Here is a 15,000-nt window from a genome sequence, read left to right on the forward strand (position 1 = left end):
TCTCCCCCAAAACCCCCCCACCAGCATTTATACATCCATTCTTCCCTCTCATTCACCCAAACCTTATGCTTTTTCTTTTTCCCTGTGTGTTCTGTATCATCTAAGCAGTTAAAGATTTGGTAAGAGAAAGTTGACAGAAATCAATTCTTCTTGCCCTAATTGCATGGGTGTGATAAAAGATCACATGGGGAATCTGCAAGAATTTACACACACATGCAAACAAATAGCTGCTGTCAATTCACATGGAAGATCGGATAAGGCCATTATCTTATAACAAACCTACCAGTGTGTGACAAGAGCGTGGGGAAGGATATGGGGCAGGAGATATGGGAACAGGAGGAACAGTGGTGGAAGTCATGATGAGTAAATTCAGAAGGAAGAAAAAAAAAACCCATATCTAGATTGTAAAAATTATCTAAAGATTTCTGGTCTAAGGGGAACCGGTGTGTTCAGAGATAGTCCTGTGCCCAGTTATCTGGTTTTAATGTGGAGTATCATGAAGAAATGAGTGCATGGAGGACAGGTTGTGCTGTACCAACTTGTGGCTGCCCAACATGAGGCTCTGGTCCACTTCACTAGCAGGAAGTGCCTGGAAAGGGCTTGTCCCAGATGGGGACAAGAAGTGTTGTGCCTTCTGTGATGGGGCAGCTCTTCATCAGTGAGCTGAGCACAAGTCCTCTGCAAGCTGCAAGAGAGAGAAGCCTGGAAAGGGATTTTTAAAAGTATTTTGTATTTATTTTATAAATATATAATATATATTATTGTCTTGGGGTGACTTTATGATGTGTATCTCATATCGCTGCCCTATGCCCAGAAATTAACTTTGTGCCTTTCTATGCCTCTAAACTGAGCCTGAGAGGGAGGAGGACAAAACTGAGCAAAACTTTTTCAAAGCAGTTTGCAGCTTGTTCAAGGTCACACAGAGATAGAGACTCTTTTTCAGCTGTGGCAGGAGAGCGAGAGGGAAGGGAAGCACCCTGCTTGCTTTTCTTTCCAGCCAGCTTTCGGCAGTTTTTTTCCTCAGCTCCTTTTCCTCCGGAGAGTTGAACTTTTGTTTTCCTGGGACTTTGTTTTTTTCCTTTTCTCTTTGCTGGATGGTTTCAACATCAGAATACATTGGGAGGACTTTCCACTGAGGCCTTGGCTCTGGAGGTGGGCCCACCACCCCATCCCAGCTCCAAGGAGGGGGAGAGAGATCTACGGAAGGACTCTGAATTTTCCCCCAGGTTTCTCTCAGCAGAGCGGGAGGTTTTATCATTTAGCATTATTATCCTTTTCCTGTGTGTTTGTTAAATAAATAGTTTTTTATCTCTTTCACTTTCCTCCAAGGAAAATTCATTTTTCCCGAACCTGGTGGGGGAGGGGTGGTTGTAGCCTGCCTTCTCTCAGAGGATGTATTTCTAAATTTGGCCAAACCGGAATAATTATAGTAGATAATTAATATATAGCATATTTTTTGTATATACATTAAAAACAAGTACTGAATTGTAACTTGTTCCTCTTGGCAGCACAATACAAGATCTGTAGTCACTGTTTGAACTCATGATTGAAAACTATTTCCTATGGAGACACTTGAGAATACAGTGACTCGTATTTTCCTCACAGTGTTGAATATTTTGGACCAAAGCTTATCCCATCAAGATGCAGGTGTGCCAAGACAGCAAAACAGGACAGAAATCCATCTAGAAATCACCTTTGAGTACCCAGAAATGCCATTAGGCTCAACAGGCATCCTCAATGTTGTGAACAGCCTGCAGAGAACAAGTAGATGCAGTGAATAAATAAGGCAGACTGAAGACAAAGGCTTAAAATACAAGTGTTTGTACAGTGCTAACTAGAAGGTACCAGGTGGGATAAAAAGCCCATAGAATGTAAAATAATGAGTTCAAAATGGGAACTTTTGAGTAGTGCCTAAGAAAATGACGGTCACCGGAGCAGTGATGCTGATGGCATGTGGTGGATGAATCTCTGCCCTGAACATGTGGACACATTCATGTAGAGGCTGGCACCCTTCCTTTTTGCATTCTTGAAAACAGTTTAACTTCACATTCATGCAAGCTGGAGTTAAGTTTGGGAGCAGATACTGCTTCTTTAGAGTCACTGAGTGATTTAGGTTGGAAAAGACCTCATGAGGATCATCAAGTCCAACCATTCCCCCAGCACTGCCAAGCCCACCACTAAGCCATGTCCCCAAGTGCCAGATCCACATGGCTTTTAAATCCCTCCAGGGATGGGGACTCAAACAAATAAATGAAAAAGTTAATGAAATAATCTCAGAAGTTCAGCCTTAAATGGAAAGGCAGTTTGGAAGTGCCCATTCTCTGACTGTTCATGCAGTGATGTCTAATCTTGAAATGTCTTCCTGCAGCAGGGGAGTTTGGGGCACTGAGGCCTTCCAGTGGAAGATGTGTTATTCCTTGATCACTGTTTTTAAGAGCTTGTAAAAAAGTCCAGCATGTGCTGAAGGTGTGAAAGTTCTGCTATAGTGGAAATCTCAGCATCAATTTTTTCCTCATTCTTACAATATGTTTTCTCAAAGGGCTATAGGCAGCTTATAGTCCAGAGGAGAAAACATCTCTAATTTTGATAACGGCAAAAAAAGATCCTTTGCATTCTTCAGCTGAGAAGCCAGATAGAATTTTGAGTAGTTTGTTGTGTTTATAGTAAAGGCAGAGCCTCAAGTGTTTCAAGAGTGATAACTGGGCTTCTGAGCATCTTAGTTTCCTTCCTACCTGCTCTCTGGTTGAGATGTGGGTAACTGGAGACTCAGAAATACCATCTTGTACTTACAAACTAAACAAAAAGCTCCAGGTTTGAAAATTTTAAGACAAACACTTCATGTGAGATAGAATGGCAGGAACTAAGTGGGGGCTGTGATATTCACCTGTGAGGCACTGAGACACCGCAAGAGGAAACGGCCCCAAGTTGTGCCAGGGAGGTTTAGGTTGGATATTAGGAAAAAAATCCTCACCCAAAGGGCTGTCAATCTCTGGCACAGCTGCCCAGGGCAGTGGTGGAGTCCCCATCCCTGGAGGGATTTAAAAGCTGTGTGGGTGTGGCCCTTGGGGACAGGGGTTAGTGGTGGCTTTGACAGTGCTGGGGGAACGGTTGGGCTCAATGGCTTTTGGGGGCTTTTCTGGCCTAAAGGATTCTGTGATTCTCTGATCTTTTAGCTTTCCAAAAAATCGCATGTTTGCCAATCTTACAGAAAGATCCACAGAGGGCAGTGAAGGTGTTTGGGTTTGAGTGGTGTTTTTTCTCCCCTGGTTTCAATTGCCTGGGCTCCTGATGATCGTCGAAGCAATGTTTGCTCCGTTGGCATCAGCAGTGTACGAAAGGAGAGGGGAACTATCTCAGAAATACAAAGCTGAGATATTTTGTGATCTCTTCCCACTCAAATGTATCCTTCAAATCGCATTCCCTCAGTCGAGGGAAATAATTTCAGTTACCCTGGTCACAGCAGAAAGCAGCCCTCTTTTTGAATGCCTTTTTTCATTAATGTAGATATGTTTCTGAGATGAGAAACGATGTTTCTTCTAATTATGGTTACATGTAGTTAATTTCCTTTTTTTAAAAGCTCAGTGTGAAAGGCAGTTTCCTTTAAAAAGGGAGGGGGGGAAGAAAAAAGTGATACAGCTGATGTTCCTGTTGCCTTAGCAACAGATTTATTTATTAGGGTCTGAAATGACATGAGTTAATATACCACATACCTGCTGATCGGCACACTCTCCTATTTCAGCTCCAGTTGACAATTAAGTCCTGGACAGCTACAGCCAGGGGTTAATGTTACTCATTAGGAGAACTAGGTCATTACTGGGAAATCAAGGCACTTAAGGCAGCATGGATAAAATACAAAATTCAACATCTCAAGGAGTGAGGGGTTTTATGTTAATTAACCTTATTTTCCTTTCATTAAAAAAAAAATCTTTCATATATGCATATGACAGTGGATCAATTAATTGGGAAAGGAAAAAAAAAAGAAGTAAGCTGTAGTTTACTTTCCTCTTCTAGTTGTCTTCATTTCCTTTGGAAGGGTTTCATTATTTTATGGAAAATTCTTATGTCTATATGATGAGTAAAAAGGGTATTAAAATTAAGAAGGGAATCATCATGGAAATCAGCTTTACCACAAGGGAATGAGCAAATAAAAGCCTTGGAAATGAAAATAAATAAGCTTTGCTAATACCTCACCTAAGGAGCAGAATATAAGCCCATCAGAGCTTGGAGATATTTAGAGGTACTTCTTTGCTTCTTTATTAAGCAGTTACATAGTTATTTGACCTTCAGAAACCGAAACTTTAGAGAACTAATTCAAGTTGTTGGCAAATATTCTATTTACAGGAAGCTGATCAGTGGCATAGCCAACAGTAACTCCTGTAGTTAGTAATTGGCTTCTGATTTCCAGGAAAATTAAATATATTCTCTGAAAGTTTTATTAAGGTATCTGAGTGGGAGTTTTAACTTGATAAGTCATAAGTGATTTAATAAAGCTCTCCTGAAAGCTTTTATTTACTAACTTTTAGCAGGCTTCATTCTGATACTGGAGAACTTAATAGGCTGAAAAAAAAATTGTATTAAAATGATACTTATTTTTTTACTCACTGCTTCTCCAAATACACTTGGTTCTTTCACTTCTACTAAGCACTCTACTTTCTTTTCTGTATTTAAGCTCTGTGGCCCAATTCTGCTTCTTATTGCATTTAGGGCAGTTTGGTGTAAAGCCTTTCTCCATTCCTGTGAAGTCAAGGTTGAAGCAGCAGCTTACCTGGGCTGCATGTAGTGATCCATTGTAGGAGCACTGTTCACTGAAACAAAAGCAAAATACAAGCCCCACAAGTGGTTTTCAGCTGCATGGGACGGTTTTACACTCTGATGCACCTGTTTTCTTAAATATAATTAAAATTTTAAATGATACTCAGCCTGAAACCCTGCACACAGAAACTTTCCTTCAAAGCCCAGTTGGACAGGGCTTGAAGCAACGTGGTCTTGTGGGAGGTGTCCCTGCCCATGGCAGGGACAAGATGAATTCTAAAGTCCCTTCCCACCCAAACCATTCCATGATTCTGTGGTGCTGTGATTCCCTCTGTGCTATCCAGATGCTTTGGCCACTTTAGTGCCACCCTCTGGAGCCTGTTACAATAAATGCTTTCGCCGTGGTTGAAAAACTGATTTTGAGTTAACGTAAGGCTACAAGTGCATCACCTGGACAGCTGAAGAATGTTTAAGTTTGGAACAGATGCATCACAGTTTGCCCTAACAGCTCCAGTAAGCTTGGTTCTCCCTTTTCTCAGGACAGGAAATCCATTTTATGTTTTTGTTTTTTTTTTTTTTTTCTCCTGTATGGTTGTGAAACCCAAGTCTTTGAGCAGAAGCACATGTGAACAATGGGGTTGAGGAGTGCTCTCAAGGCTTTTCCACCTATGGCTCTCAAAGCAACCCTTTTCTACTCCATTCACCTAATTCGGTTTTGGCCTTTCAAACCTCATCCTTCTCTCTTAGCCAGGCTCAGTTCCCTGGGCATCTCCTCACACAAAGTCTTGTGCAGCAAATTTTCATCTCACTCTTCTCTAGTTCCTTGTCTCCATCACTTCACTCGCTGTCTCTGCAAGGAACCTTCTGCAACATATCCAAGATACAGTTTGCAGTTTTAGTAGGTAGTTTTGTGTTTGTGCTTTTTTTTTTTTCATCTTGTTCTTCATATGTTCTGGAAAACTTTGGACAGGATTCTTCTAGAAGATTATAGTCCAAGATAAGCCTCAGTTTGGGGAAACATCATAGGCAAGGACAGAAGAGGTTTTGTAATACAAAGTCCTGGGCAAACTTAGCAGATGGTGCCACCAGCCCCCTTTGTAAGTCACAGCACCCTGGACCAAAGTATGGGAATAACCTTCAAGAGACAAAAATCAAGTATTTCATAAGCAAGTGATCTAATATTCCTCCTTTTTTTCCACCAGTAATAGGAGGGTTATGTTTCTTTCTTCAAAGCTCTTTTTAATTAGTTTCCTCTTCTTACTGCCCTGCAACTGTTCAACTCTCTTCTCTTTCCCTTGTTCTCCCTGCTCTCCTTTTTTCCATATTTTCATGCTTTTCTTCCCCCCCCCTCCCTGTGTCCTCTAATCTCTGCTTTTTCTCAGCTTTGTCTGTGCAAAACCTGATTCAATGCAATGAGTGGATTCCTCATTCTGAAAGCAGTGAGATTTGGAGTTACTTTAATCTTGTTGAATAATGAGTTTCAAGCCTTGGTGCCAAGAAAGTTCCTGATTGGAAGCTTCTTCCTTGGAGATCCCAAAAGGATGAGTTATCTTGGGCACCTGAGCTAATTCCTCTTGGGGTATTACTCAGTAAAGACCAGGATGCACTTTCTGACCCAAGCAGGGCATCTGGTGGAGTTTTAAGTAGTTGCAATGGATCCATCATGGAAATCAGAGAGGGGCCACAGGGTCTTGTATGGTGGGGTCACCATTCCCAGGAAAATCTGTAGTAAAACAGTTTTTGTGTAGTAATTTATATATAAATTTATATACCTTTTCTGTTCTTTCAAGGAACCACTTGAGTAGACTGTTATCTACTTATTACTGTATTCATAACCATCTTATGTTTGCCATACATGACTTTTTTACAGTATTTTATAGTTGAATTGCAGTAGGATATGTTGTGTATGGTTAGCAGGGCTGTCAGTGTCACTCAGATATTTTATGTCATCCCAACAACAGAAAGACCTTTTCTTATGTTACCTTTGGAACACTAAAGGAAGTTGTTTGTTTTTTGTTTTTTTTTTAAATAAACTCTTTGGGATAGCAGTTACAGGGTTTTGTTGCAAATTGAAATAAAATGGTTTTTGTTTTCTATCTGAATCCTCTACTTGGGAACAGCCAGGCTGGCCAAGCTGGAGTAAAAGAAATGAAAGGCACTGGAATGAAAGTGCATTGATTTTTACACCAAGGTAACTGAGACCAAATGCTGGTCTTTGTCTTCAGAGCTTAATCTCCCTTTAGGAAATAAGCAGGAGGCTCCATGACTGATGCTGATCCTGAGGTTTCTTTGGTTAGGGGACGTGCAATAATTTATTTTGAGTTTTTTCTTCACGAGTTGTGAGGGGAGAAGAAGAATCTAAACAATAAACTCCCAAGGTTCTTTCTTGTTTCTTTTTTATGAATCTCTTGTAGATAACAGGAGATAGGAGAAAATGCTTTTCCAGCGAAAGCAAAATGCCACCCATTTTTCTCAGGCCAGCAATTTGAACAAATCAGAGGGTAAAATACACACTCCTCACAGTAAATACGTCATGGGCTCTAATAGAAAATAAAACACTGTATTTGCCAGTACTATTTGGCTGCTTTTTGCCTCTCCAGTGCCATTTTTTAATTCCTTGGCTTGCAGAGGTGTTCCGAAAGCACAGGCAAGGATCAGGACCCTTTTTTGCTTATAGGACCTACAAATTTCCAGTTAAAATTTATTCTGTAGGGTCCTTCTTCACGCAGAAACATTTTCTTCTACTTGACTCCATTTTCTGTGAACTGAGGGGGTATTAGATATTGTGGTAACTTTTGATGCTGATGATGCCAGGCAATGTTTAGCGGCACAATTACAGCAAAGATATTTTGTAGAGCAGATCAGCTGAAAAAGAAAACTCACTGGATTTAACTACATATTTACAGTCTACCTCAACCTCATCCTGGAAATATAAAAAGATGGAAAAATACTGTGATAAATTTAATAAATGGAAAGCAATTAACTTTTGCTTCATGTTTGCATTTTCATAGTTACTTCTTTTTTCCCTGTTTCTTTTCTAATTGCACTTTCCTGGCAGTAATATTTCCTCTTTTGCAGTTATCATGAACATTGTTACCAGAATTTGATATTAGAATTTTAATTTTTTTTTGTCCTCCTTTTTTTTCCCCTCCTAATCTGAACATAGAAAATGTATTTGATTTAGGAAAGTCTTCTGTCCTCTGTGAAAATAATTACTAGAATGTATTTAATTTGATATATTGAATAGGCTTGTAACATGAGTCCTCTTACTTTAAGAAGAATATTATTCTCCTCAAGTATTTACTGACTGTGATTCTCACCATATTTCTCTAAATGAAAACTCCTCTAAGACCATATCTTGCAGATGGGGAAACCTGGGCAGAGCTGTCTTGTGGGAAATCAGTGTCAGGAAAAGACCAGAATTCTGCACTTCTCTGTTTTGAAGTCCAGGTTTATCTTTTGTGGCTACTCTTCTACTTTATTTAACATTAAATAAAGTAGAAGTGTAGCCACAAAACAATAATCTTACATTATTTGATTATAATAAACCTGTATTCAAATTTTTCTGAGCTCAAAGTTTAATGTGAAATATCAAAGTGTAATACAGTGCACAGTATAATGGAGTGAAAAAAATCCCTGATATTATTCCTTAGATTAGGTTTGGATGAAGTGGAGCCTTGGTTTTAGTTCTGTAGGGTGTGTGTAGGTCTTCTATTTACCCTGTATTTATGTTTTCCTCCCTGGGTTTGGATATGCCATACTTTTTTTAGTTTTCACCAGAAATATTTATATTTTTTATATTTTTTTCTCTTCTTGTAGTTCTTCTCCCCTTTGAATTGCTTTGCCTGTTGTGTCTGTCCTGTTTGCTGCCAAACTCACTCATTTTTTCACTTTCCCAAAACTCAGTCACCCACATCAAGGTCTGTGTCTTGGAAACATCATTTCCTTTATTTTTAATTACTGATTGTTTGCGCGTGGACTTGCCCAGCCCCTCACACGTTCTCCATGCTCTGCTCCAGCCATGCCTTTTCCATGCCTTTTCCCTGTCCCCTTCTTTTCTCCCAGGATGTCTCTTGGCTCACCAGTCCTTGATCTCCCGGATTGCTGCCCAGCTTCATCAATAGAGTGATTCTTCAGTGGCCTATTTTAACAGCTATTTTCTAGCAATCATTGTAGACAGGCAGAAATCCATCTTTTACCTCTTGCTATGTGTCCTAACAAATTTTTAAAAATATAAAATAAAGTGCTGCTTCAACTTCTGAGGATTTTGTGCCATTTCCCACCTTTGCCCATCTGACGTGCAGGTGATTTTGGGGAATGGGGAGGCAGAAGGGGATGCAGCCAGTGTGATTGGATTTAAGGCTCTGTACAAAGTGAAATATTACTGCATGCCCTCACAATTTGGGATTCTCTCCCACTGGAAATCTCCCATGCTAAGTGTCCTAAGAAGATTAAGGTCAACCCTTTTAATATTGCTTTTAGCTCGGCTTATTTGTAACCCTTTCAGAATGTGTAGCACCTTAATGGTGCGACTTGATGGTCTTCAAAGTCCTTTCCAGCCTAAATGAGTCTGTCGTTCACGGAGATGCCACCACAGGGCTGTGGCTTTCACAAGCATTACATGGCCTTTATGCAATATTTTCTCAAATATTAAGACTTTCTCCCCTGCTTTTGCACTTTTTTGTAACTGATAAATGCATTAACCCCAGGTTTTAATATATTTTTAAATATATTTTTTAATAGATTGCATTTATTTTCCCCCTTTGAGCAAGTCCTGCTGCTTTTCCACAACTCTTCCACTTTCTAATTGCATTGCTAGATGTACCTTCCTCCAAATCCTAAATAACTGCCATTATCACCATGTAGGATAAGTTTACATATACTTAAAAAATTAAACTAAAGTCAGAGAAGACCATATGGGTCTCCTACTGAATTTCACCCAAATTCAAGAGATGAATATTCATTGAATAATGTAAGGGCCAAATTCTGCTATTTCTTTTTTTTTTTTTTAATAATATGTTTCACATCACTTGTCAGGGATGTGAGTGAGAACAACTCCTGTTTAGGTGGTCTCCAAATCCTCTGCCTCCAGTCCCAGGAATGGGTAAGGCTTGAGGGCTCAGGCTGAATTCCCAAAACCCCTGAAGAGCAGGAGGGTGTTTTGGAGAATGTTGCCATTGATTGTATGGAGGAGCATCATCGTAGTCCTATGAAGTTGCTTTTTGAAATCATTTAGGCTGAAAGTGGGATGTCAAGCCATCAGTTAATCCTGACAGCATCCTTCTGTGGTGAAAAAATAATATCGTCACACCCATTTTATGAGCAGGAAATCTAAGGCAGAGATAATGGAGGTTCAGCAGTGGTGCTGCTGCTCCCACCACGCTCCCATTTCCCAGTCAGGGACATTCCTCAAGGTTTTATATCAGGTTACAAAGGGAAGTCGCTAAATCAGGATGTACCCTGGGCCGCATCCCCCTACCTAGGTCACTAAACCTCAGCCAATTCTTAAGAGAGACTTCAGATGTCTGTCTAAAAATGTGGGTTAGACTCAATAATAAAAAATCCTTGGTAAAAAAATGTAGCTGTGTAATATTTGAATATGGAGATTGAATGTCTCCAAGGCAGAGCTCTCGAATCTGAGTGTAGGTGTGGTGTCTGTGCCTGTTTTGTGGCATTACAGCTGGAGTTTGGTCATTCTGATGTTTTCATGTTCTTAGGATGAAATTGAGAGCATCTTCATATCATGCCCAGTTCTTACTTTTCCTTTACCAGATGCATATCAAATCAAGTGAAAATACAAAAGCGTTTCAAATATCTCAACTAAACAACAAAGCCAGACCCTGGAGTCACATTAGCTTGATTTTTCCCCAAACATAATATCTTAAAAGAAAAGTTTGCATTTTAATATCAGGCTTTTATACTGTTTTGCAGTTCTTCTTCAGGAAATGGAGTATATATAATTAATACTGTTTAATAAAGCTCAAAAATGCAACAGATGCAGCCAAAAGTGCACATCATTTTGAGCAGATCTTTACAGAACAGACATTCCATATTGTGTTCATCTTTTTCCACGATCACTGCTATGGCAATCTGGTGTGTTTAGCAGTTGTTGCTGAGTAAGGCAGACTGGATTGTATATGATTTTCTCCATGTCAGCCAAGAAACAGAGCTCTCTCCTTTTTGGTGCAGCAAAGGGGTGGTCTTTTACTATTTATTTCTTTCTACCAGGAGCAGCTAATACCTTTAGTATCCTGCAAGAATAATAATACACTGCAGTCTCTAGGTGCATGGGCCAGAAGGTTTCTGGAGGTCTTAACTGAAAATAAAATGGCTGTGGTGTGGAGAAGTCACAGGAACTGAAAAAATCAATTAAGATGAGCTCCCAAATAGAAAAGCTACAAGGTTCACAAAACATGTCATTAAAAGCTGGGAGTATCACCTAAAAGGGAAACATTTTATAGGGGAGGATGGAAGGAGGTTCACCTACAGCAGAAAACCCGCAAGAGAGGCTCCAGTGCAGAGGAAACGTTTCCCCTTTCAGCATTCCTTCTGGGTGCCAAATTTTCCTTCTGTTCTTCCCCACCTATTAAACAAAGCTGCAACTTCCAATTCCTATCAGTTTTCCTAAATATGTGCAGCTTATGTGGCTTCGCCGAGCTGTAAGGCTCCGTGTTCTCCTGCCAGCTCCTTGACAATGTGGCTCCAACAGCATCCTCCACTTTTGGCTGCCTCTGGGACCCCTGGTCTCTTCTGGAAAGCGAGAGGGAAAGCATATCCTTTGCTGGAAGGACTTTTTGTGACTGTGAAGCTGATAGCGGGGCTGTGAAGAGCTTGGAAAGATCCCTGTCAGCGTCGTGGCTGTCGAGTCTGCCGGCTCCGCGCGCGGGGATGCGCCGGTCCGTCGGGATGAGCTGAGCCAGGGTGGGCTCGTGGCATCACTTACAAAGCACCCACAAAAGCCTGTCCAGGGGAAACTGAGGCTCAGGGGAAATTCTGTCATGAATTACACCAACTCCCAGCATTGTAGCAGTTTTCCTTGCGAGCATTCATAATGGGGATGTTCTCTTCCAGCCAAATCCGAATCCGTGCAATCCCATGTTGGCTCTTTGAGCTGGGCATTTGGAGGGAACTAAATACTGGCAAAAGTTTCTGCACAGAAGTTACCTACCAGAAACAGGTGGCTCTTTTAAGTGTGAGGATGCAGCAAACTAATAGGCAAAGATCTGGGATCTGGGATCCACTCTGCAAACCAGTGCTCGCATCCACTTCGGTTACTGGAATCGCCGTGGAAACTCCTGGTTCACAGATGTGAAACAAGTTACGAGGCTTATGCAGTTGCATTCCTCCTTATTATTGGGAACAAAACAAATTGGGAGGATGGAGGACTTCTTAAAGTGATTCTTGTCTGGCTTTATTTTAAGAAAATGCAACGAATTCTGAAGACTCATTCTTGGAGGTTTCTTAGCCTAGGGAAGTCACATTAATTATAAGATTAATTTATTTTAATTCCCTAAACCAAAAATATTGACTGAATGAGAAATTAACACATGTAGAGCTGCAGATGTCATTTGGCTTCAGATTTCCTGAATGATATAATTATTAATCTTTCATATAGTTGTGTGAGAGACGTACAGATTTCATTCTACAAAATTACTCTGTGAAGAAAGACACCAGGACAGCTGAGATATAGATTTTTCCCTTAATACAGGAAGGAAAACGGTGGAATTTTCTAAATAATAAATAAAACCAAAATATTTTAAAGGCATATGGTGCACATCTGTTAGAATACAATAATTTAAAGCAGAGTAATTAAATGCAAGATACAATATTCACCTTAGAGTGGGGAAATTATTCAATTTTTAATAAAACTTAAGGAATTTGGGACTTTTAGATCATTTGTGATACCTTTTCAAAATTGGGGGTTTAGTTTATTTTTAGATAGCCTAACTTGCATTTCATGTCAGTGAGTGTCATACCTCATACCCATACAAACCTTTAGTGTTATCTTCACCTGAAATTATAAATAAGTACAAGTTTCTTATATTCTGTCTTAATTTTCAGTTAACTCCTTAAAACTCTAAAGGTACAAAATGCCTTGCGGGAGTTTGTTCTTTTCTTTACCTGAAGCACTGAATGGTTTGGAAGCTTTTCGTGAGTATAGCATGGATTCATAAAATTCCAGTTTGAGAAATTCTGTAGGTTTAGGATAAGTTTTTTATTAACCTGTTTCTCCTAAAAAAAAAAAAAAAAAGATTAACTGTAATGGAAGTCATATACATATTTTTTGGACAGGGAAAAAAAACACCCCAAAATCTTTATTTCCTACCCATTTTTTAACAGGATTTTGCCTTCAGGTGGGTGCTCAGTCCTTCTCACTTTCAGAGTTGATAATTTGAAGAGTAAACACATTGTTTGAAGACAGGGAAGAAAGAGAGAAGAATCTGATGAAACTGAGTTTTGATCCCGGTGCTGTGTCGAGGAAAATGTTTAGCCATAAGCAAAGAGAGAAATTATTTGAATACATTTAGTCCCCAGAAGCACAATTTAAGAGCCATACCATTCTGATAAATAAAAAAACTCCCACAATTTCACAAGTAAATGTAAATGATGCTGAGATAAGTTCTGTTTGTTTTAAGGGAACATGACAAAGATCCTGAAACTTTCTTTAAAGTCCTGATGAAGCTGAAAGAGCAAGACCTGCCTTTCTATGTGTCCGTCCTTGGAGAGACTTTCAGTGAAATTCCAGGTACCTTTCCTTTTTTTCTTTATAAAAAGATACCATAAAGTAGATACTTACAGAAGTAGTTTTCACTTATGTATTTTTTTATCTTAGTGGCAAGAATGTGCTTAAAATCTTCCTAGTTGTGAAACTAAATAATATTGATACATTGTGAAATTAAAGTTATTAAAGATAGTAAGCATTTTTTATTTTGCTTGGCAGAGCAAGACCTTATTTATGACTTGAGGTTCAGTAATACTTCTGTATTTATTTAAATAGATAGGTGTGAGTGATTGGATGGTTCGGATAGAAAACAAAATCTTTCAGGTCAAGGTCACTCATCTGAAATCCAGACTGAGATTTTAGCAGGTGAAAACACTTAGTTCCCTCTCAAACGTGAGGTTAAGGACTGCTGTGGAGAGCTTCTGGTTTGTATCTGGCATGAAAGTGGTCATTAATCTTTAATATTTTTATACCACTCTTTTGGACGGTCCTTCCATTTCTTGGCTTCTGCAGAACCACAACTCAGTGAACAGTTTCACCTGTCTGGAAAATAAATAGATTTTATTCAGGCACAGAGCTTTGTGCCTGAGATATTATGGCAATAAAGAGAATAATCAAATCCTGTACTGGGTGCACTTATAATAAATTAAACCTTTTGAAAATGTACATTAATGACAAGTGAGTGTCAAAATATCCGATGTTTCAGCTCTTGTGTGTTTTCCAAAGTGTAGGCTTTTATCCCTTGGCCTCATCAGTCTGTAAAAATGGACTGGGGATTAGTTTATTTGTCAGTTCTGTCATATCTGTTGCCTGCTGGACTGGTGATACATCAGTTGGTTTAGTTTTGATTTTGCCATTTTTAAGACACCAAGAAGTTGATCTGATCCAAATAACTTTTGGGTCCCCAACTGAGACACAGCTGGGTTGGAAAAAGTGGTAATAATTCAGTAGCAGGAAACTCTTCGTGTTTTCTGTCCACTTCCTTTTTAGACAGTTTTCTGAAAGCCTGTTCTTCCAGGCAAGCCTTATCACAGATCCCAAGGCAACGTTGCTTTCCAGACTGAGCACACCAGATTTCTTAGAAGGAGAAATTTCTAAGGAATATGTGACAGATAGGAATATACGATGGTGCGCTGCAGGAACAGATTCTATTGACACTCATTTTGGATGTTGTTACATATCTCATTTGTGGCTTCAGTACTTATGAATAATGTAGATCATCCTAAATTTATGCCAGTATATCAAATCTATATGCCGCACCTCTTGTCTTGTCAATTCATTCATCCTCGTGTATAAATAGAGTCTATAGAAGGGGCAACATGGTGAAATGTGTCTCATCACCATGGATCTGATAGGGCCATGCTCATACAAATGACATATGCAGGTCATTGCTAACAAGCACCAATAAAACCTGTTGCACACACTTTATTGAAAACCTAGGTGGGAGGGGTTTTGCAGGTTTGGGGTTTTTTTTTTTAATAAATTGTTGGCACTGCGTTTCCGCTCCCTCCAATTATTATAAATGC

General features: G+C 39.6%; 1 protein-coding gene across 12 annotated transcripts in view; it reads left to right on the top strand.

Moving 5' to 3' along the window:
- Window positions 1-15,000, top strand: part of GTDC1 (glycosyltransferase like domain containing 1) — a 172,534-nt gene that overhangs the window by 141,243 nt on the left and 16,291 nt on the right. For all 12 annotated transcript variants that reach the window (XM_039554864.1, XM_039554862.1, XM_039554866.1 and 9 more), the window contains one exon: window positions 13,389-13,498. In XM_039554864.1, the coding sequence (XP_039410798.1) occupies window positions 13,389-13,498 (110 nt within the window). The remainder of the gene's footprint in view (window positions 1-13,388; window positions 13,499-15,000) is intronic.

This window comes from Corvus cornix, chromosome 7 (genome assembly GCF_000738735.6).
Source record: "Corvus cornix cornix isolate S_Up_H32 chromosome 7, ASM73873v5, whole genome shotgun sequence".
Lineage (NCBI taxonomy): Eukaryota > Metazoa > Chordata > Aves > Passeriformes > Corvidae > Corvus > Corvus cornix.